General features: G+C 43.7%; 1 protein-coding gene across 3 annotated transcripts in view; it reads left to right on the plus strand.

Annotated features, from left to right (window-relative positions):
• The window catches only part of PIAS4 (protein inhibitor of activated STAT 4), a 36,253-nt gene that overhangs the window by 8,804 nt on the left and 4,553 nt on the right, over positions 1–22,896 (plus strand). For all 3 annotated transcript variants that reach the window (XR_012156192.1, XR_012156191.1, XM_073324199.1), the window contains exons 3-10: positions 4,744–4,828; positions 6,570–6,611; positions 7,077–7,167; positions 7,551–7,679; positions 7,768–7,873; positions 11,241–11,314; positions 11,531–11,691; positions 17,383–17,513. Coding sequence is in view for 1 of the 3 variants with exons in the window: in XM_073324199.1 (XP_073180300.1) it covers positions 4,744–4,828; positions 6,570–6,611; positions 7,077–7,167; positions 7,551–7,679; positions 7,768–7,873; positions 11,241–11,314; positions 11,531–11,691; positions 17,383–17,513 (819 nt within the window). In the remaining 2 variants the exon portion in view is untranslated. The remainder of the gene's footprint in view (positions 1–4,743; positions 4,829–6,569; positions 6,612–7,076; positions 7,168–7,550; positions 7,680–7,767; positions 7,874–11,240; positions 11,315–11,530; positions 11,692–17,382; positions 17,514–22,896) is intronic.

A 22,896-nucleotide genomic window follows, 5' to 3' on the forward strand; every position in this document is an offset into this window, starting at 1 on the left:
GATGTCTACACTGCAATTAAAAACTTGTGGCTCAGGCTGGCATGGCTCAGTTTAATGGGCTGTTTTATTGCAGTATAGATCATAGAATATCGGGGTTGGAAGGGACCTCAGGAGGTATCTAGTCCAGCCCCCTGCTCAAAGCAGGACCAACCCCAACTAAATCAGCCTGGCCAGGGCTTTGTCAAGCCTGACCTTAAAAACTCCTAAGGAAGGAGATTCCACCACCTCCCTAGGGAACCCATGTTCAAGATCAGGCTGGAGCCTGGCCTCTATCACCCTGTGCTCTGACTCCAGGCCGGGCCTGAACCTATACACCGAAATTAAATGAACCCCTTAGCCAGAGCTCTGCGAGCCTGAGTCAGCTGGCACAGGCCAGCCACTGGTGTCTAACGGCAGTGTAGACATACCTGTGATGGCTGAGGCAACTGCATTCTCTTGATTGCAAAACACACATCCCCGCATTGGACATCCGCTGAGAAATCCTCCCAAGAGCATATTTTCAAGCTGTTGCTTCATTTCTCTCTCTGGGCTAGTTCTCAGAGGTGAACAAATTGGAGGATTTATTGGTTCACTTTGAGTTTGAATAAAAAGTGCCCATCGATATTCCCTGAGAACCCTGCCAGTTACTGTATTTAAAATTATAAAAACAAAATGCAATGGGCTCTCACCCAAGTCCCAGTATGAACTCCACTACCATCCCCTTACATTAGTCAATATGTATTTTCAAAGGTCAGGGAAATGAATGGGCACTGTACCATACTGTGAAAGTCATCAAATCTGGGCTACTTTGGATTGTGGGGTGGAAGGACACTTCAGAGCTCTGGAGCTCTTACAGAGACTCCCATGCCAGCAGCCCCTTCTCTCATATATCAAGTGGAGAATCTAGCATTGCCTCCACTGACCACAACTATGGGAGTATGTTGCAGAAAGAGAGGTGGTAAGTTAGGTAGTAGGCTCCCAGGCTATTAAATATGATGCACTGATACAACATACAGCTTGGTGTAGGGAAACCCTAAAACTAACGATCATTCTGACATCAAAGAGCTTTAAGTGATCATGCTCAGCTGTTCTCAGACTGGCTTGTGGGTTGGCTTCTCAGAATAAGAATCCATTATAATTGGACTAAAATCCTAAAGGGCTATGCCAAGTACTTGTAAGTGTTAGAGGTTCTATGTCTTGTCATAAAGTCTGAGATTTGCTGATCTAGCTCAAACTTCATAATTAATTGACTTCTTTATATCTTGCTATCCTGGGGTTTTAACAGAAATTCATCCCAGCAAGTCACAAAAGCCACACAGTTCAGAAAAGCTGTAACTCATGTACCGGGGATAGCTCACTTTCAGAAAAGGTTTTTGGCTGAAACTTGCTTTTGATTAAAAGTGCCCAACTCTTAAGTGTTAATATGATAGAGGTATATAAAATCATGAGTGGTGTGGAGAAAGTGAATAAGGAAAAGTTATTTACTTGTTCCCATAATATAAGAACTAGGGGCCACCAAATTAAATGGGCAGCAGGTTTAAAACAAATAAAAGGAAGTTCTTCACACAGCATACACTCAACCTGTGGAACTCCTTGCCTGAGGAGGTTGTGAAGGCTAGGACAATAACAGGATTTAAAAGAGAACTGGACAGTTTCATGAGGTTAAGTCCATTAATGGATATTAGCCAGGATGGGTAAGGCATGGTGCCCCTAGCCTCTGTTGTCAGAGGATGGAGATGGATGGCAGGAGAGAGATCACTTGATCATTACCTGTTAGGTTCACTCCCTCTGGGGCACCTGGCATTGGCCACTATACTGGGCTGGATGGACCTTTGGTCTGACCCAGTATGGCCATTCTTATGTTCTAAGTATTGAATAGTTTTACATGACTTTTTTTTTTTTTTTTGCTGTTGGCCAAGGATAATTCATGTATGAGTTATTTAATACTTATCGTAAGATTTTGAAAGGGACTAGTGTCTCATGCTTCAGATCATAAAGCAACCTCTAGTTGAGATCAGGTAAAATTCTCCCTTGGGACAGATTATCCCATAACAACTTACTGAACCGTTTTCCCCCACTCTCTTCTTCCCCCTGCCCTCGCGCCCCCCCCCCCCCCCCCCCCCGGACACACACACACCTTCCTCTGAAGTATCTGGTACTGGCCTCTGTTGATGGAATACTGGAGTAGATGGACCACTGGGCTGACCCAGTTTACGTTTTTTTTCTAGCTTCTTTTGGATCAGGAGTATCTAAGAGTTCTTCACTCACATCAGCCTCTAGCAGCCTCCTCTGGCTCACCCAGTAGAGGTATTGACTGGCTATGGGTGAGGGGAGCCGAACTCTCTGCCAGGAAAGATGAGTTGCCCTGCTCCTTCATGGGGAGAAATAAAGAAAGATCAAAGGGACCCATGTGGCTCAGGTCTCTTAATTCTGTTTCCTTTTCTCTTTCAAGGATCGCCCACTAGCTGCAGAAGGAAAGGGAGAGTTTTGCTTTGGCAGATATTGCTTTTCCTATGGAGTAGTATTGACCAGGGCTGCTGTTGCTTCAGTCTCTGTTTTGTGGTCTGAGGAAAGCACTGCTATGCTGCCTCACAGTCATACTTGTTTTGTTCCCCAGCCTCTGGCAGGACTTGTAGCCCAATTACATTTGAGTGACAAGGGAAAGAGGTAATCTTGGAGTGACACCTCACCCGTGGTGTCTGCCCACTGCCATCTGCCATGTTGTAGAGAGAGGCCTTTTATGTATTTTGAGGTAGGTGGTATGCTAGATATCTTGCTGCTGGGCAATACTTTGATGAAGAGAGATGATCGTAACCTCAGATGAAAACTGAATCCTACAGTGATGATGGGATAAGTGGGGAGACTGCTCGGGTCATGGCTTCGCTGCTGATGCTGAGGTTTGTACTCTCAATCAGGGTACAGGCATTCCTTTTGGAAAAGGTGGCTGCTTTGAAAAAGAAGAGGGATTCTTGCAGGGTGGATTGATTTAAAAAAATAAATCAAAGTAATTTAAATCACCAAGCAGGAAACCTTGATGTGACTCATTGATTTTAATTGTTTTTTATTTGTACTTTTTAGTTAATTTCTGAAGAGGTTGATTCTCACTGTTGTAATTTGGAAACTATTTTTGCTAACCAGAAGGATACCCTGTACACGCTTAAGCAATTGTATGAACTTCATATACATTTATTCAGATTTGTAATTTTGACTTTTTATTACATTAGAAAATGGTGACTGAAATATTTATTTACTAGATTCATTTTTACTGGTAATTTGTGTCCAGCTACATTTGCATGGAAATTGGAATTCAACTGCAAATGCACAAGGCAGCTTTTAAAAATTGTTTTGTTTAGTTATTTGCATTTAAAACTAATTTATTAAAGGAAGTATTATTTGCAGTTGGTGAATTGGTCTCTGGTCACCATGTCATTCAAGATTTTAGAACTAGTAGATCTAGTCCTCACACCTAGTTTTTATTCATAGATCAAAAGAGATAAACAAGCTTTCCTGCTTTTCCAACTCCCAATCTGTTTTTCAAATTTGAGTGATCTAGTCTTTGAACTGATCTAGTCTAATAAACTGAAGTGAAGAAAATATTCTGTCTGTACCTGCAGAAGAGGCTACTGCTGCTTAGCACTTTAGGTAACGAGTGCTTAGCCAATGAGATTTGCTGCCTCTAAACTGGTCAGCAACAGGGGATAGGAGGAATATCCCCTCCCTCTTCATCACCTCCATGATGTGGTGTGCAATATACAGGAGGTCAGCCTAGGTGATCTGGTGGTCCCTTCTGGCCTTAAACTCTGACTTCCACCAGAGCCATGGTTTGGCTTTCTTTAAAAATGTCGTCTGCAAATATGTACTGCTTGAATGTTGTTCAGTGTGAAATATTTTAATACCTTAGAGTAAGGTTAGACCTTAACATAGCTGTCATAATTTCTATTTTAATTTTAAATAAGCTTCTTTTAAAAAAGAAAAACGTATGTCATTTGGATTTTTTTATTAAAATTAAACAGACTTTTTTAATCCAGTTTTTGTCTGCTCTGGGTTGTGGCTAACAGTATCTCCTTAGCGGTCTACAGATCATTACATTACCATACCTAAAACTGCACCATTAACTTACTGTATTTGTTGACACCTCTTTTCTCTGCCCTTTGGGGCCAGCGTTCTGATGCTATCTTATCACCTGATGTTGATGTTAGATTGCTTTTTTCCCTTTCCTCAGCCAGTCTAATGGTCCTGTCTATAAATACTTTCATGTTATGCGTTGACACATGCTTACATTTCTCCCCCTGAATTCTAGTCTTCATGCTGTGATTCCACTCATAATGTGCTCTTATTTTAAAGTATGCACCTGTTGCCTGATTGGGAAATTGAGGGAACACATTAAAAAATGGGTGGGACAGATTCCACTGCATGTTAGTTGCATGGGTAACAAAACAGGCAGGCAAGGAGTGAGCAGTGCATTTTGATCAATGGTGCAAAGACATTTGTCTCACTAATCTCTCCCTTCATTATCCTACCATGAGAAGGTTCCCTTTTTGGACTATCCATGCATATCTTTGGCTTTATAGCAGCATCCTCTAAGCCCAGCAGAGGACTTCTTCTCCAATGCCAATTTAAAGAAAAAAATATCTCTCTAAACAAACTGTGGGTGTATTGATAAACAGGAAGTGAAATGAGGGATCGAACACTACTCATTTCAGTAGCACTTGGATGTACATTGGAGTATAAAGTCTCCTCTTTTTTTCTTCTCCTTCTCTTCAGTCCCACAGAATAACGAGAAGCTTCAGGAGAGTCCATGCATTTTTGCACTGACGCCAAGACAAGTGGAGCTGATCAGAAATTCCAGGTACTCTGTGCTGTGTATTTTTAAAACCCTGTTAAATGCATAACTTTCCTGACAGTCTTCCCTCCATTTTGGGTCTCTGTTCTCTGTCTGATAACACTGCTCACTTGAGAACACCAGCAGACAGGCTTTTCCCCAACATGAGGCCCATAACCATTTTTGGCACCGTCCAATCTGTCTTGGTCTCTGTAGGGTTTCCTTCTGGATAGTGCAATAAATCCCAGTTAGAATAGTAAGTTTAGGCAGGACAAACAGCATGCAATTATTGAGGTCTTGAAACTTCTCTTTTAAGCCTGCAGTGTGAATTGGTTTGCAGAATCCTTTTTTGAATCACAGGTTAAAAGCTCTATACTTAATGCCATTACATGAGGATTCTTACAATAGCTACCTGAGCAATTATCTTGCACTCTGCCACTAGAACTTCCCATGACAACTATGTTCCTCTTCAGTGGCATAACTTTCAACCCCAGGAGCAAGATACACCAGTGCGGGAGATAAAGCTTACTCTGCAGCTGGCCTGTGACTCTGTTGCCATGAGAGATCAGAATGATGATAAACCTTTTGGGCTTCTGAGTGAAATGTAAAAACTCTGATACAACTCTCCCACAGTAAACAACCGAATAATAATGTGTCAGATCGGGGCGAGCTTCCTTCTTGAATATTTATTTTTAAATTAAGTACCCAAATAATATGGTGATCTACGTAGATGAAAGTAGTGCCAGGAAATGCCATTCAAAGAACAGCAGAGAGGAAACAATATACCAAGACTTGGGCAGACCTTTCGGGATGATCTAACAAAAGACTGCTTACTCTGTATCGTGACTGTGGCGAAAGGAAAAGCCAGGACTGTTTGGATCTGTGAGGGGATTCTCATCACCTGTAGTCTGATTAGAATGCAGCATGCACTCCCTGTAGAGGTTCTAGTGAGTGCCTGACATCACACGCCTGCTCATTCTGGGTAGGTCCTGCCTTCTCTGACACCAGCGAGAAGTATCTCAATATGGTCCCTGCTGATGGACTCTTTAAAGCTGTCAGAGTAACTCCTTTTCCCGTAAGGTACGGGCTGAACTCAACCTCCTGAAAACTTTAAACAATTTAAAAGTAGGACTGGATTGTGAAACACGCTCACTGTCAAATCCGGGCAAAATTCTGAATTCAGTCTGGGTATAAGTTAGAGTACATCTTGTGCCTCTGTCTAAAACATTCTAGTAAGAACCCCGTATTCTGCTGTGCAGCTTTTCTGAAACTAGTTAATATACAGTTTGATAAAGCGAATAGTGTCAACAGGAATATTGTGTTGGTACCCTAATGCTCAGATTCCTTGATTTGAAGGAGCAGTTTTAGTTTACTAATTGAATGAAGAGGATGTTGTAGGGACGTTGTCAGCCTAAGCATAGTGGGGGGCAGAGGGTGGGAACGTTTTACAAAATCTCATCTGTCTGGAAATGTTTCCATGGTCACTTCATATTTTTATGAAGACAGATATTTGTCGTTAAACATTTCTCTGCAATTTTGGAAACCCAAACACCACAGCCTCGGTCTAGTGCAGGAGAGCTGGAAAATGAAACTAACCAGACTGTTCCTATTTTCCAGAACAAGTGAAATCTTAAAAGTAAACGGCACAAACCTGACAAGTTATTACAAAAAAAAAATCAGTTCTAATAGCTTTAGGTTATTTTGTTGATTGGATAAAGAAGAAAATGAGGTTTTGTTAAATGAAAGTCTGTTTGTTTTGTTTTACCAGGGAGTTACAAGCCGGTGTGAAATCTGTTCAGGTTGTGCTAAGGTACGTCTGAATAGCATGAAATTAATTAAACCCATGAGGCAGAAAAGTAGGGGAGGGAGATCACTAGCACAACATGGTAACCATTTCAATGCTCTGTGTTCAGTAGCTAAAATAACTGATCACTTTAAGCAAGTCCCTTGTTTGCAAGGATAGCACATGCGTCTACAACGTAACTTTCTACTGCTTTGACCCTCTTGGTTCTCTGCAGATGATGTGAGTTATTGCTTTAATAGAAAACACTGGTTACATCAAATTCGGCTTCACAGCATAATGCTAAGTCTATATCATGTCCTCCAGTAGAGATTCCTGGGTTTAATGGGCTTGGTTTGACCCGATGACAAGCCTAGTTTAGTTTGGCTGGTACTCATAGCTGGCTGCTGTTGAAGTCAATAGTATATATTAGGTTAGAGATCTTTTAAATCGCATATGGGATGTAGACATTTAAAGGTCACCATTTCTTTCCAGAATCTGCTACACGGACACTAGTTCTCCACAGGAGGATCAGTACCCTCCAAACATCGCAGTAAAAGTGAATCATAGTTACTGCTCGGTGCCGGTAAGTCAACCCAGCCACGAAGTGTCACTTGACAGCACAGGGAGAATGTGTGCAATTTAAATGGTTCTGTTTTTTTCTGGAAATTGTTATCTGGCGAATACAGAAGGGGAGCTGCAGTGCTAGAAGTAGATTGTTTTGGCTTTGAAGCTCATTGTGTAATGGATTTGTTTTGTAGAGTTCATTAACAGTATTCTTGCGAAACTGCCATGAAAGTACAGTGTCAACTTCCCTGCTCTTTACTATGACTTGATGATCTTATCCAAAAAAGTTACTCTGTGCATGAGTAGAATTTTGCAAGGCTGATGTTCTTGTAGTTGAAAAGGAAAAAATCCACAGCAGCGTGTCTGGTAAAATAAAGACACAAATGTCTGTCTTTGCTATAGGGCTACTATCCATCCAACAAGCCTGGAGTAGAGCCTAAAAGGCCCTGTCGTCCCATTAACCTCACGCATCTCATGTACCTGTCTGCAGCGACCAATCGTATCACGGTTACATGGGGGAATTATGGAAAGGTAAATGACTGTGTGACTTGGGAACTAAACGAGCATGTATGTGGAGTGTGCCCTTTCTCCTCATCCTGTCCCTTTCCTTTCTCTTCAGAGTTATTCAGTGGGCCTATACTTAGTGCGGCAGATGACCTCAGCAGAATTGCTGCAGAGGTTGAAAACCATTGGAATCAAACATCCAGAGCTCTGCAAGGCACTCGGTAAGTCCATGTCATTGGTAAAGTTCATGCAGCCTTCATCAGATTGGAAAGGCTGAGAAGTAAGGCTACTAGAAATTTGTGCAGAAACAATTGTCAAATTCTATAGAATCGTCCTCTGCAATTCTATAAAAAACATTTGTCAAATCTGAGTGACTTTGCTAAGTTGTGTATTAGGCACATTATCAAATTGCCCCAGATCTGTGCAGAGGTTTTTGCAGCACTTTTTCTTGTGGCTATACAGATAAATCATGACGACATTCAGTTGGATTTAGAATTCATTCCCAGATCATATTATGGTGAGTGCTGCTGAGGGTCAATGTCATTCTGATGAGAGGCTTCCTGCCTTTGGCTGAATAATTATGAATGTTGCCAGAGCACCTGCAGGATCTCCAGAGGAAATCTCTGGAGCAAAGAACTCTTCTGTGGAGATGCCCTGCTGCCAATTCCCCTGTGTTCAGTTCTTAGGGCTGAGAGCTGGAGTTCACAGCACCTCTTTCAAATCTGATGATAGACCTTTAGAAAAGAGGTGATCCTTGGTCGAACCCATTCAGATAGATCATGGTACTGGGTAAATGCAGAACCTTATTGGAAATCTAGGGAAATTACCTTTCAAAGGCAAGGCCAGACCATCAGTTCTTAATAGTCCAAGGAATTTACCTCGTCTTTCAGTGATTCCAAATTATATTATGACATAATGGCCGCAGCACTTAATTCTGTATAAGAGGACAATAAAAAAGATCATGCTATGGTATTCTACACTAACCACAGACTGCACTTACCGGGCTTAGGGGGCACAATTTGAAAAAAGGGTCTATTTAATGTCTAGGAGAAAACGCATGGTTCAGATGTATCAGGTCCTTGTAGCCTGGTCACTAGCTACAAATGACTGATTATTTTGAAAAGAGAGAAGTCAACATGCCTTTAGGAGGCACAGTGTGGCCTAGTTGGTAGAACACTGAATTTGGAATCAAGAGACCTGGGTTCTAGTCCCAGTTCTGACACTGGCCTGCTGGGTGACCTTGGGTATGTCACTTCCTGCTCCATGCCTCGGTTTCCTCATTGATAAAATGAGCTAAAGATACTAACTTCCTTTAAGTGCTTTGAGATCTACCGATGAAAAGTGCTAGATAAGACTTATTACATTGCAACAGTTCAGCCAAACTCCAGCATCCATTTGTACAACTATCTTTGGGGTTCCCTGTGGTCCCAATATACCTTTGTACCTTGCCCCTCGCTCCCATCCCTGCCCAGGTGTGGTGCAGATGGCCATGCTGATCTCTTCCATCTCAACATTCTGGCAGTGGCTTTGGCGCAATTGTGCCTAAATAACAAGCAGTCCCATGTGATTGATGGACATCAGCAGAACTGTTGCATGTTTGCTTAGGGCAGTCTGAGCATAAGGGGAAGGAAAGTGGCAACCAGTTAAGTGTTTGGCAGTCACTAGTTGTTGTGAGGCTTCTGTATCTAGTATATCTGAAGCAGCGGTTGTGGACTGCACTCCCATTTCCCCTAGCTGTTAGTGCTATAAATAAAACCAGATCCCATCATTCCTCTTTGAGCCCAGCACTTTCCTTTTCCTTGAAACAGGACCGTGGGTAATCAGAGTAGAATGGCTCTTCTTTTCAAAACTAGTGCTTACAATATATCCCCTCAAAGTCTGGAACCATCGTGCAAATATTCTACAAACAGGATTTCCTGCCTTCACTGTTCGCAAGCTTGATTTTTGTCATCACCTCAAACTCCAGTGAGATAATTTAATAAAAACCTTGGCTTCATTTGGCTGGCAGAGGTGGATTACTTTTGTTAAATTCTTAACCCTGGAGTCATCTTTCTTTTGTTTAGTTTCTCTGGTCACGTTATGAGCTAATGAGAAATACCATCACTTTGGGTTTACACAAACTCATTTTTTGTGGGCATCTGAATCTGCCACATCCAAGTATCTTGTAAACCCTGCTACGATAGCTCACCAGTGCATTCAACAGATAGTTTTGGATTCTGATCACCTCTATATTTCATTAACCACTAACACTGCCCTTAACTCCACTTGTTTCCCAGGGCTGATTTATCGTCCTCTGCATATGTTTCTGTTGAGTGCTATAAGTGCACTTTCTGAAATCAGGTACTTAGATGCCTAACTGTGAAAGCCAAAGTTTCATCACCCATTTAAAAAAAAATCCATGATGCTAGTTAATAGCTCCTAGGATATAGTTGTTCTCATTTTCCATGTTCGGCTGGACTGGATGGAAAATGAATTTAACTGTTTGCAGAATTTAGTGCTTGGTTTTCTCATAAAACAACACTATACAACCCCACAAGCCATTATGTTTTAGTTGTAAAGCAACATCTTGGCATAGAGCTGTTTCTGTTTCAAAATTGCATAAAGATTCTATATAGAGCTGTTTTATTATGGTCTCAAACAGCCAAGGTAATGCACCCTTCCCCAAAGAGAGGAGATGGTGGAAATGCAGTAAACCTGTATGAACAGCCGCGCTAGTGGCAGGTTTTGTAATGTTTATGGAGTGATTTTGTTTAGGGACAGTATTCTATGTTTGTTCAGCACCTGTTTGATTAAAAACATGTCCCTCCAAATGATGTAAATGGTTGTCTCCCTGTGGCCTCTGCAGTCATGTAGGCTGCCACATTTCACCTGCCAGCTAGAGTATCATCCTTGATTCTGTCTGCTGTCCCACCAGATTTTTACACCGGTGAGCTTCAGCAGAGACTGAACTCCCTACCTCCTCTCCTAATCTGTTGATTCCTTCCAAATACGCCTATTCCCTCCTTGGAAAACAGCATTTTGGCCAGACCTCTTGCCTTGCTTGCTCTCTGGCTTTGCACATGTTAATCTCCCAGACCTGACAAAGGCTGCTGCAGTGTAGAAACTGGCCAGTATGCCCGCAGCCTAGCTCATTGGTTAGCTCCAGAGTTGCATCCCACTGGGGTCTGGATAGAGCTAGTCTATTCAGCTCAGGTGAGACTAGGAGGGTCAGTTGGACTAGGAGTCCAGCTGCCTCGCTATCTCTTGTGCTTGCCTCATTATTGCCGTGCATTACTCTGCATTTTACTATGCTTTTTTTTTTTTTGTTGGTGAGCCCCTAGCTTGAGTGCCAGGTATTTGTCCAGTATCTGTCCTGAGGTTGCAGTGAAGTGACCTACTAACACCTCCCACCCTGTTGTCCCTGCTCTCCATGGTTGACTGAGTTGCTTGCATATTGCAGAGAATTTACTGCATCCTCCCCTGGCATCAGCAGTTTTTTCCCCATGTGACAATCGCAGAAGCTTACCTCTTATACTACATGTTATTCCCATGTTTAAAACGTAATGTTTATTGCTTTAATGTTATCCCCTCTTGTCTTCCTGAATACAGTAAAGGAGAAGTTGCGTTTGGATCCAGACAGTGAAATTGCTACTACAGGTGTTCGAGTCTCTCTCATCTGCCCGGTAAGTTTTTGCACAGCAGTCCAGGCTTTTAACATTAGCTCTCCTATTCATCCGCCCAAACCATCTTTACAGGATAATCATCTTTTTCACCAGAAACATCTAGAAGCAGTTTCTTGTGTATTTGCACATGGCACCAGTATCCAATTTTGGAAGGGGAAGCATCTAGTGATGCAATGGTGGGATGGGTCACTGGTCTGTCTGCTCTTGGTCCCGTAGCTGGTGAAGATGCGTCTGTCTGTCCCATGCCGGGCTGAGACCTGTGCACACCTACAGTGCTTCGATGCAGTCTTCTACCTCCAGATGAATGAAAAGAAACCCACTTGGATGTGCCCTGTGTGTGACAAACCAGCACCCTATGATCAGCTAATAATTGACGGGTGAGTTCACACCCTCTTTCCTCTTCTGCCCCTTTGGTTATTCCTCCCCACCCTCTTCCATGTTGGGCTCATGCTCTGATTTGTAAGGCCTTATAGCTGATCCACCTCCATTTCAAAATTATTTTTAAGTTTAAAATATATAATTGCTCTATGGACATGTAAGAGACTAACCTCCCCGTTACGGGTGGTAGTGGGTTTGCGTGAGACTCGGTCATTAGTCTTTGCTTTTTGATTCTGTAGTTTCTCATCAGCTCGCTCTGAAACTCATACAACCGTATTCATTTTTCATCTTGGTGACCGCAAAAGCTAGGATGCTTTGCTCTTTTCCATGCAGTGATTGTTGATTGTCATTTACACTCCCTAGAGTAAAACTACTTTACACACTCCTGACAAGACAGGCTGCCTTCGGCATGCACTCCTCTCCCACTCCTTCGTTAAGGGCCTGATCCTGCAAGATGCTGAAGGTGCTCAGTACCTCACAAGCAGTTCTCAGCACGTCATAAGTATGTGCCAGCCATTAATCCAGGTGTCATTAGATGCAGAGCTAGCACATCTAAGATGGAGGTACGACTGCAGTTATAAACCAGTGCTCTGTGGGTACATTTTTTTGGATACTCCACCTGCAAACTGTGCAAATAGTGTCTGTAGTGGTAGGCTGCAAACTCCTCAAAGTCCTTTGCCGGCAAAGCTTTTTCTATTTTTATATATATTATGAGTTCCTATAAAAGGAACAAGATATGGGGTTGGAATCTTTGCAGGGGTATATTTAGGGTACTTTGGGCACCTTATTTATGAATATCCACACTTTCAAAGGTTTGGGGTTCTTGTAAGCTTAGTTTGGAATTTTCCTGGCTTTTTAGCCATTGTTTTTACGAATATGTTCTTGAAATGATTTTATTTTTACTTTTGATTCTTTTGGTCTGGGTTCATCAAAGCAGCTTAAGGTTGTAGTCTTGCACCGTTCAGTACTAATCCAGGCTCTTCCCTGCCAGTAGATGGAGACAGTACAACAGACGCTTTTATAATGTTCTTCCATGAATAAAAGGGGCTTGTTGGTTCATGGTTCTAGTAGTACAGTGTCTGCATCCAGTAACCTTACTTTGGTAGGTTCAAAGAACCTCAAGCTGTTAAGAACTGAATCATCTTTGTTATAACGTCACACTAGTTGTTTGTGCTGCTTTCTGAGAGGAGCTTTTTGTGAGTAAGCGTTAAGCTTTCAGATGGAAGATCCTGTATATTGTACCTCTAACAACGTTACGAGGTCTGGTAGCACACCCCAGCACTTACTGTGCCTTCCATGCTGTTTGTAAGTGTGCCAGTAGGATTCCAAAAAAGTCTCTAAGGTTTGTAGATGGCCCTGTTGGGCTCTGATCCAGCCAGTCGAGTTTGGATCACTTTGTTAAAACAGCATATGAAGGAGGAAGACCAGAGAATCAAGAGCATTATGGTCCACATTGGGAGGCAGGAGGGCCTGCATTCTGTCACCCCCAAGCTGGGGCAAGGGTCTGAAGCCACAAATTTTAGGGAAGGTCCTTAAAGACTGGCCATCCCCAAACCAATCTCCCCCTTTTGCCCCTTGTGGAGACTGTGTTTAATATATCTGGAGGAGAGTTCTTTCATTCTGTCATCTTATGCTGCCCAGTGTGTTCTTGTGGGTCCCAAACATTAGGGTGGCGACCCTAAAAGCCCATGCCTTCAGATTGTGAACCGTAGGGGGTTTCTATGCCCTTTGAAAAAACTTGATGAGAGAACAACTGGCCTTTGAGGGGGCGTGTCCTACAGATGCAATATTCAGTGTTGGGGTCCACATACCAATACCAAGCTTTCTTCTTTGGACTAACATGGTGACCATTTATACATCAGCCTGGAAGGGAGAAGGCTTCACAGTCTATCCATACGTGGGCAACTGGCTGAGTCAAAGAAAGTCCTTAATCCTTAGCCTGGAAGACCTTTAAGAATGTCAGCTGCTCAAAGATTAATGCTTGATAATAGACCACCACCTTGGAGGTGATCTGCTTCCATTGTGCATCTCTGAACAAGGTTTGATTCATTGATATTGGAAGATCATATAAAGAAACATGGAGAGATGGAATTGAGTCTTATCAAGAGGATAGCCCTATCCAAGGAATGTCTGCCTCTTATCATTGCTATCTGGTCTCCATATGCAGAACCTGGACAAGAGTCCTCTACAAGAACCACTGAATTAGCTAGTCCTGGCAATAGATGCCACCCAAGTTACAGACTGACTAGGATCCCTGATAGCTCCAGGAACATGGCTTTAGATGCTGATCACCTTAAAGGAGAGCTCAGTAAACTGGCTGCCTGCTCTGCAAAGAGCAAAGTAAGGAACAAAGTGATGACTGCCATTGTTTCCTATGTGAACAAGGCAGCTCAGGAGTCAGGAAATGGCCAGACAGCCTGACTATTCACTGAGCTCCAGTGTGGAAATTGCTGACAGTCATAAAAATGGTGATGGCAACAAGCTGCAGAGCTCCTTGTTTCTGGGAAATGAACTCCCCCGTGCGCCCCCCCCCCCCGCCTCAGATATCTCAGACATCCTAATGGGAATTCCCTCAAATATAATGATGGACTCAATCACAAGAGCTCAGATGAATTCTACAAAGGGCAGATGAGTGAGTATATGTGAACTTCAACCTAGGTTATATATTTCCGTGGATTTAGTCATGCAGACTGTACTCAGGGCATCAAGGAATTCATAGTTACTGATCTTCTCTGGCTCTTGTGTCCTCCTCGGTCAGTCTGAAGCAACCTCGGCATAGATTACCTGTTCACTTTGCCCTGTGGCCAATACATAGGCTTAGATTTTTCTTGGTAAACAGTAAAAATTCAAAGTTACTGATATGCAAAGTAAGAAAAATGCTTGAGAACTTTATTAGAGTTTGATTTAAAGATATTTACTTTGTATATTTTGATGTTTGTTTTAACAGTCATAAAGCTTTAACTTTTTGAATCTCAACATCTACTGTCATTAAATTTTCCACAGTTTCAGGAAGTTAGGTGGGGTCAAACAATAATTATTTAAACAGATGAAAACGGAAGAAGGTGCTTAAATAGTCTTTGAGACTATCCTTCAAAATTATTAAATAAATTCTGCCAAGCCTACCAATACATACTCCAGGGAGAATTTTGCGGCACTGCGTGTGTGCAGAATTCATGTCCCCCGCAGATTTCTTTGCTTCCCCGCAGAAAAATGACTTCTGACAGGAAAGCAAAGGGAAGCTGCAAGAGCAGTCATGTGCCACTTCCCGACAGCACAGGCAGGTTGGCTCAGGTGCCCAGAGCAGCCGGTAGAGGCGTAAATCACCGCCGAGAGGGAGGAGCTGGGCAGTCGTGCAAGTGAAAGAGAGAGACACTCTGTCCCTCTCACTCGCTATTGCAGTATGCTCAGCATGGAGCGGCAGAGCTTCAGGGTGTTTCTGAGGAGGTAGGCATGGGGCAGGCTCTGTCCCCTCAGGCAGAGCAGAATGTAGCAGCCTGCCCGCTTAATGAATTGTTCCCATTGTCTTTTTGAATTCCCCCCAGGTGTATAAAACAGCTGTAAAAGTTTTAAGGCTCCTTCACATTGCCAGAAGGGTGTAAAGGACAGTATCGCCTTATAAATGCTTATTGTGCTTTCGTGATTAGAACTGGTCTAAGTTTCGGACTGAAAACATTTCCTATTAAAATGTGCTCCATGAACTGTTTGCTACTGGCCTTTCTGGAGGTGGTCAGTAGCCAATGTAAATTGTGAGTTTCATTCCCCAGCCCTCACTTGCTCTTCAGTTGCCTATGATGTAACACTGAGCATATGGCTGCATATATTTGTTGACTAATAACTAGAAATAAAGGGTCAAACCTAGCTACATTACTATTAGACAAAGGGGGTTGGGTACTTCCTCCAATGCTCCCCACTCCCATTCTCCATCCATTGTATGGTAGTTTAAATAAATTACCAAAATAATTGAAACCAGAATGATGATATTGCATTATTTTGACAAAATATGTAGATTTTTGCAGAATTTTAAAACATCGTGCGCAGAATTCCCCCCGGAGTAAATACAACAGGAACATTTCCCTTTCTCGTTTATAGCCTGGCTATGGAGGACTAGCTTATAGAAGAAGGGTGCTATCTCCACTGGCAAAGCTTCATTGTCTTTATTTTAGAGCAGAAAACACTGATGTAGAGAAGATGAACTCGATCCAGTCCGTGCCTTTGTCACTAGTCTGGCATTTCTCTAGACAGCTGGACTTGATACCTGTTCGTTTTTTGTAAAATTGGTAGTAATAGTCAGTCTTTAGGAGTAAACTAGAACTGACGATGTTGGAGTCTCATCTGGATGTTGTCCGTTTCAACAAGCAAAGGAACACAACTCATCCAGTAAAGATCCAAAGAAGCTACTGAAGACCAAGCTAGTTGAGGGAGCTCATGTAAGCGTCCCTGAACCATTTTACATCCTTAAAGTTCTATTTCTAGTATTCATTTTGCTAGGCTAGGAGACTAGAGCTGTCCAGATCCTGTCGTGAATCAAATAGCAGATCCTACTCAATCAGGACAAAGCAGTGCTCAGAATGGTATCACACTTCAAGGAAACTTCATGAATGGCCTTTTACAAATCAAGTGTTGGTTCACCCTCATACTGATAAAGGAAAAACTCCACAGCCTAGGCACGAGTGATGCTTTCTACAATCTGAATTCTAGATGGTCTGTTCCAATAGCTATTAAACAAGCACCCTCCTGAGGCCAGTGATGAGAAACACTTCAACAGTAGTAAAGCAAATGCCCAACCTCTAAGGCATGATGAACCAGAGAGGTAGTCTCTTTTTAGTTAGAGGTCCGTCTCCTCGTGATTAGAGATAGGTAAGGTGGCCATCTGGATCTATGCCATCATTTTTGTATTTTCAACACAATATGGGCTGGGCACAGAAGCTTTTTCTGATGCAGCCTCTAGCGGGAGGACATTGCATGCATTATACTTTCCCCAGAGATTTCAGCACTAGCTTGGGAAGTCCAGCGTCTGGACTGATAAAGAGTGAGAAGAGAGGAAGGCTACACTTCCTACCTGACTTTATTAATCTGGTGGATTACTCTGTCCTTTCATAACGTAATAAACTGAATATGTGTGCACAAGTCACCCAGTGTACTATAGATGTGGCATCGTAAGAATATTGTCTGGGGAGCAGCACAAGGAACTTGTCTATTGGTCTAACTTCCCACTTGCAGCGGGGTGGGAATGTGTTCTACTATAATTAAAATTTTAGGGATCTGATGGGGTGTGAGGAGCTGAGTCTTTGGCATGGTGTTCAAATGTGGTCTAATAACTAAGCTGGTATCTCGGCCCACTTCCTAGTGGAAAGTCTTCATTACATAACTACCACCTGTCATAAGTAACAGTAGTTGTCCTCTCCCACACCATGGGCAGCGTCAACAGAGACCAAGGACTGAATTGAGCATGGAGGCTGCTCTGATTCATGGTTTAAGCTGTGTCAGGATGGATTGGGGATGTTGGCACTGCCAGTACCTGTTGTGTGGGGGGAAAACAGGACTTGGGTGTAGCAGCTTTTCACTACCAAATTCCTTCAAACATAAATTTTAGGGCCATTTAAGGTGAGGATCCATCTTAGCGTTCTGTCATCAAAGGTGCTCTGCTGATTGCCTCAAGGTTAACAGATGGCATCTTCTTTCCTCTCCAGGCTGCTATCAAAAATATTGACGGAATGCGAGGATGCAGATGAAATAGAATACCTGGTGGATGGATCCTGGTGTCCAATCAAAGCTGAGAAAGAGAGAAGCTGCAGCCCTCAGTGTCCAATATTGGTACTAGGTAGGTGTGTAGTGAGTGGGGTGAACGATTTTAAATGCACTGAAAGATAAACTGTAAAGAACATACACAAATCACTTGATACAACATCAGGAAGCTGGGTCAGTGTTGGAGAGTTATAGAACACCTTATGAGCTCTGCTCAGAATACCATTATAAGTCAGCTAATAGGTTCCCCCGTCTTTCTACACAAAGGAGTAAGTAGTATCAGAGAGGTAGTAACTGCACAGTAAGGAGGGGATTATTCTGGTTGGGATCCTCCAGCCCTTTGAGTAAATCCCTAATGGTTGAGTTAGCATTCAGATCAGTTGTTTAGCAAAACTTGGTTATGCCTTCAAAGTGGCATGGAATGAATATCTTTTGTATATTCACTTACGGAATAACCCTGAAATGTTTGCCTCCTCTCATGGACAGTGGAAGGCCAGACCTTTCCTTAGTGGTGGTGTTACCAACAAATTCGTCTGCGTTGTTCTGTAACATCTCTGACTGAAGCAGTCCCTTACTTTTGTGCAAATATTTCCCGAGCAAACACTAATTCTTTGAGTGGCTGCAGATGTGTGTTCCATTCACGTGTGCGCTTGCCCACAGCACTGACACCAAGGAACTCTGCTTGGCAGTACCTGTTGGGGTGGCGCTCATGCCCGCTGGCTGCCATAGCCCCTCCTATGGCTATATAGGGGAGGCAGCGCCCTGACCCCCCTCAGTTCCTTCTCGCCCACCCGCGGCTTGAGTTGGAGCATTCAGTGTAGTGTCTCACCTCATGTTCTGCATCGCAGTGTTTATCCAAAAAAACCAAAGAAATAGTTAGTTTAGTAGTACCTTAGGGTTTAGTGTAGTTAGTTTTTAGCCAGGTGTGACGCCTTCTCTGAGTTTTAAGCATTGTCCACCATGTGGAGTAGCTATCCCTACCAGTGATCCCCACACTCAATGTTTATTGTGCCTTGAGGAAGGGCACATTAAGGAAAGATGCTCCATCTGTAAGCTCAAGAAGAGAATGCAGGTGTTTAGAGCCTTGCACTTAAATTAGCACCTACTAGGGCAGAACATGAGGCCTGCTTCAGCATAGGGGACCGCCACAGATCATCAGGCCCCTCAGAGAGCACCTGAGCTGGTACAGGCTGCGACTCCACAGTCTCACTTGGATTCCTCGCCCAGGAGGAACAGCGATTGTTCTCCTTCCTTTGGAAATCTGAGGAAAAGCTCTCACAAAATGGCCTGGAGCCGCTCCAGAGCTTGGAGAGATTCCTCCTCCCCTTCTAAGAAGAATGTAGACCGGCACCGTGAGTTTTTCAATATGTGGGGTAGAGGTGGACTGTCAACCCACCCTGCAGTACCAGTGTGAAACCAGTTAGAGACCGTACAGTAAACTCTGGTACTGATGCCTGTGGGGCATCCACTGAGTCCAGTACCAACAACAGTGGTGTCATCATGGATGCTTCCCATATTGGCGGTGTATTGGGCAGCAGTGGATTTGCTGTGCCTTTCTGTTCCTGACTCACCACTTGTTCAGGAGCATTTTACAGTGGTGGCTTAGTATTCGGTGTCCTTGGTACCACTGGGACTGGCTGCAGACTGTTGTTGGCTCTGTCGACTGAAGCACCTCGTATCCATGGGCCAGGGTTGCAGGTGGCTTCCTGGTCAGCGTCTGCACTGCCAAACCTTTCAGTACCGACAATGATTGCAGCACTGTCTAACTCTGAGTCTGAGACCAACTTTGGTTTTGGTACCAATGCCAGCTTCGATACCAAGTGGGATGCCTTTATCAGGACTGTAAGTGCCATCTCTTGCAGATGATGCAAGGCGTTTACTGGCTTCATCTGGAGTGGCTTCTCCATTATAGCCAGACTATGTGGAAGGGTCTTCAGGATCTAGTTAGGAGACATTTCCATCCCTTCACGTTCACAGTACCACTCTGAGGTCACTTAAACTTCTGGGCGATTGCCAGTGGTACGGGGATCGGTACCATTCATGCAGTAGGGATAACTGCACCTGGCGTAGCTTCTACTGGTCACTAATGTCATTCCCTATCCAAAGTGGCTTACTTGGCATCCTTGGGTGGATCCTTATTCAGCAAGGTCCTGATCTTCCACTAAGTCCAGGGAAGATCACCTGTTCTCTCCCCTTGTGAGCTGCTTGAGCTTCAGCCATAGACTGAGTAAGCTCCCTCTTAATTGGTGCATCCTGGATCCCTTGTTATAGTCATGTACTTCCACTGCTTCCCTCTTCTTCTTTGTCACCAGATGATACTATATTGCTGGATTCTTCATCTCTGGTACCTGAGGATTTAAAATCCTATCAAGATCTCCTGAGATGAATGACCTTGGTCTTGGCTATTCAAGCTGAGGTTTTTAATGAGAACAAACACGTTACTTGATATCCTTCAGCTCTCAGCTCCTAGGAGAGTGGCTCTCATTATAAATGAAGTGATATTAGAGCCTCCCAAATCTGTGAAATACCCCACCGTGTCTCTAACACCCACAGTGTACTGATAAGAGAAATTATGTTCCCAGGCAAGTGTGTTTTCTCACATCCAGCTCCTGATTCCGTGGTTGTAATGGTGAAAAACGAGAAGTTACAACAGGGGAGATATAAATCCACTCCTCACGTCGGCATCTAAGAGGTTGGACTTGATGGGGAGGAAAGTTTATTCAGTCTCTTCATTACAAATGTGCGTTGCCAACCAGCAGAAACTATGACCTAAATATGACTTTGTGAATTGGGATGTTGTGTCCATGTCTACAGATTAGTTATCAGAATCCTTCAGGGAGAGTTTTTAGGCATTTATTGCATAAGGCCATTCAGTGGCCACAACCTCTTTGCAGTCAACATTGGATGTGGCAAATGCTTCATCCAGATTTATGGCCTCATCTGTAACATTGAGAAGGGCCTCGAGGTTACGGAATTCTGGCATAGCTCCTGAGGTCCAAAAGAGCATAGAGGATTTACCTTTTATGGTCAGTTTTTGTTCTCTAAGAAACTGATGATACATTGCATTATTTTGAGGACTTGTACTACTTTCCAGTCATTAGGAATTTTATACCCAGGCCACAAAGAGTCGTCATTTTGCGGGGTCAGCGACAGCCCAGCAACATTGTCTGCAGTGATACTTCCAGCTGTTATCCTCCCTTGCTAGGCCACAAGACTTCTTCAGAAAAGGGCATAAATCACCAGAAGAGACCTGGTTCTAATTTTAACCAACCAGCCCATCCTCCTCCTCCTCCTCCATCTTTGGGCAGGCAGCGTCTTTGACTTACATATCGAGAGCAGCTTACCAGTTGTGACCGTCTCAACTACATCTCAGTTCAGGGACGGGCTGTCTCACTTCTGCAGTGCATGAGAAGCAATAACTACAGACAGATGGGTACTAAGCACTGTGGGGTCAGGTTAAGCCATTCAACTTCTATTTCCCCTTTCCGCACGTTTACCCCCATCCCTTTTCACGGACCCATCTCACAAGCCGCTGCTGCTGCTTCAGCAGGTTCAGACTCTGTGCTCTGGGAGCTGGAGAGAAGGTGCTTCCTCTTCATCATGGAAAGGGATTCTATTCCTGGTACTTCCTGATCCCTATGTCCAAGGGAGGGTTGACACCTATTCTCAGTCTCCATGGTCTCAGCAATTGCATCAAACGCATAAAATTCCACATGGTTACCCTGGCTACTATTCTCCCCACATTGGATCACGCCGTCTGGTTTGTTGCTCTCAATCTTCATGCCGCCTGTTTTCCATCTGGTGATTTTCCCAGACCACAGAAAGTTTCCTAGTCATCAATCAATCATTATCAATACACTGGTCTCCACTTTGGCCTGTCATCAGCCCCACGTGTCTTTAGTGAATGCATGATGATGGTTGTAGTGGCTTATCTCCAGTGGAGGGGAATTCATGTCCTCCCGTACCTAGACAATTGGCTAGTGAGGGGCAGATCCAAAGAATAAGTCCTCAGTCCTCTTCTGTTCACACTGTACCTCTTTGATCACCTGGGTCTGATTTTGAACACAGCAAAGTAGACATTGATTTTTATGGGGACTCTACTAGACTCTATGAATTTGAGGGCCTTTCTCCTGTGTCCGCGATTCCAAACAATATGATGCCTGTGTGCCTCTGGACCTCTAATCTCAGCCTTCAACCCTGGTCCACGTATACCAGAAATTACTAGACCATATTGGCCCTGTGCACTTATGTGGTCCAGCACACGAGATTGCATCTTTGTCCTCTTCAGTCATGGTTGAAGTTGGCCTATCACCTGAGTTGCCAGTCATTGGACAGGCTGGTCTGAGTGCTACCAGAGATACTGGTCTTGCTACTGTGGTGGGCTAAACAGAACAATGCATGTCAGGTTCCCTTTGCCTGTCCTCTACTGACCAGGACTCCAGTCTATGATGCTTCCATAATAGCGCATCTAGGGACATTAAAGGTTCATGATTTTGTGGTCAGAGATGGAAGCGTCTTTTCATATCAACACACTGGAGCTTTGCACCACTTACGATGCTTGTCCTGCCTTTGGGGATCAGATCAGGGGAGCATACCAACTGATGGTACCATCACAGTGGTTCATGTGAACAACCAGAGAGGAGCCCGCTCCAACCAGCTTTGCCAGGAAGCAATAGAGTTCTGGTACTTTGCATCAAAGACATCATGCTTACAGCCTCACGCTTACCGGCTTCGCAAAACCAATTGGCCAACCATCTCAGCAGGACTTTCTCCGAGAACCGCAGGTGGGCTCTGGAAAGCAGCATGGTGAGGTCCATCCTCGGGGAACAGGGCATTCCTTCAGTAAACCTGTTTGGAACAAAGGATAGTAAAAGTGCCATCAGTTTTGTTCTTGACCAAGCCTCAGTCCAGGATCTTTAACCAATGCCTTCCATTTGAATTGGAGATCAGCCCTGATATATACCTTTCCCCTATTCCTCTTATCTCTCAGGTTATCCTCAAACTCTGAAGTCAGACCTTGCCAAACTGATACTTATTGTGCCAGCTTGGTCAAGACAAGGTTGGATCTCTAATCTTCTCAATCTGTCTGTCCAGCCTCCCAGATCTCTCCGTCTCCTTTCCAACCTACTGACTCAGCACCATGGCCAAGTTGCATATCCTATGCTGAGCTGTCTAAACTTCACGGTATGGATGATTAGATGAAGAGGAAAGGCAGTATTCAGAAGCAGTTTGGAGGGTCCTACTTAATAGTAGAAAATCATCTACTAGGACCACCAATTTAGCCAAGTGAAAGTGTTTTTTCCATTTGGTCAATATCTAGGGGAATTCAGCTGATGTTCGCTCGTGCTCAGGATGCTCTGGGATTACTTGTTACATCTGAAGTCCTCCCGTCTGCCTCTTAGCTGTTAACTGAACTCTCAACAAGCTATCTCGGCATTCCATTTTCCAATCCAGGGGAA

The sequence above is a fragment of the Lepidochelys kempii genome, chromosome 25 (assembly GCF_965140265.1).
Source record: "Lepidochelys kempii isolate rLepKem1 chromosome 25, rLepKem1.hap2, whole genome shotgun sequence".
NCBI lineage: Eukaryota > Metazoa > Chordata > Testudines > Cheloniidae > Lepidochelys > Lepidochelys kempii.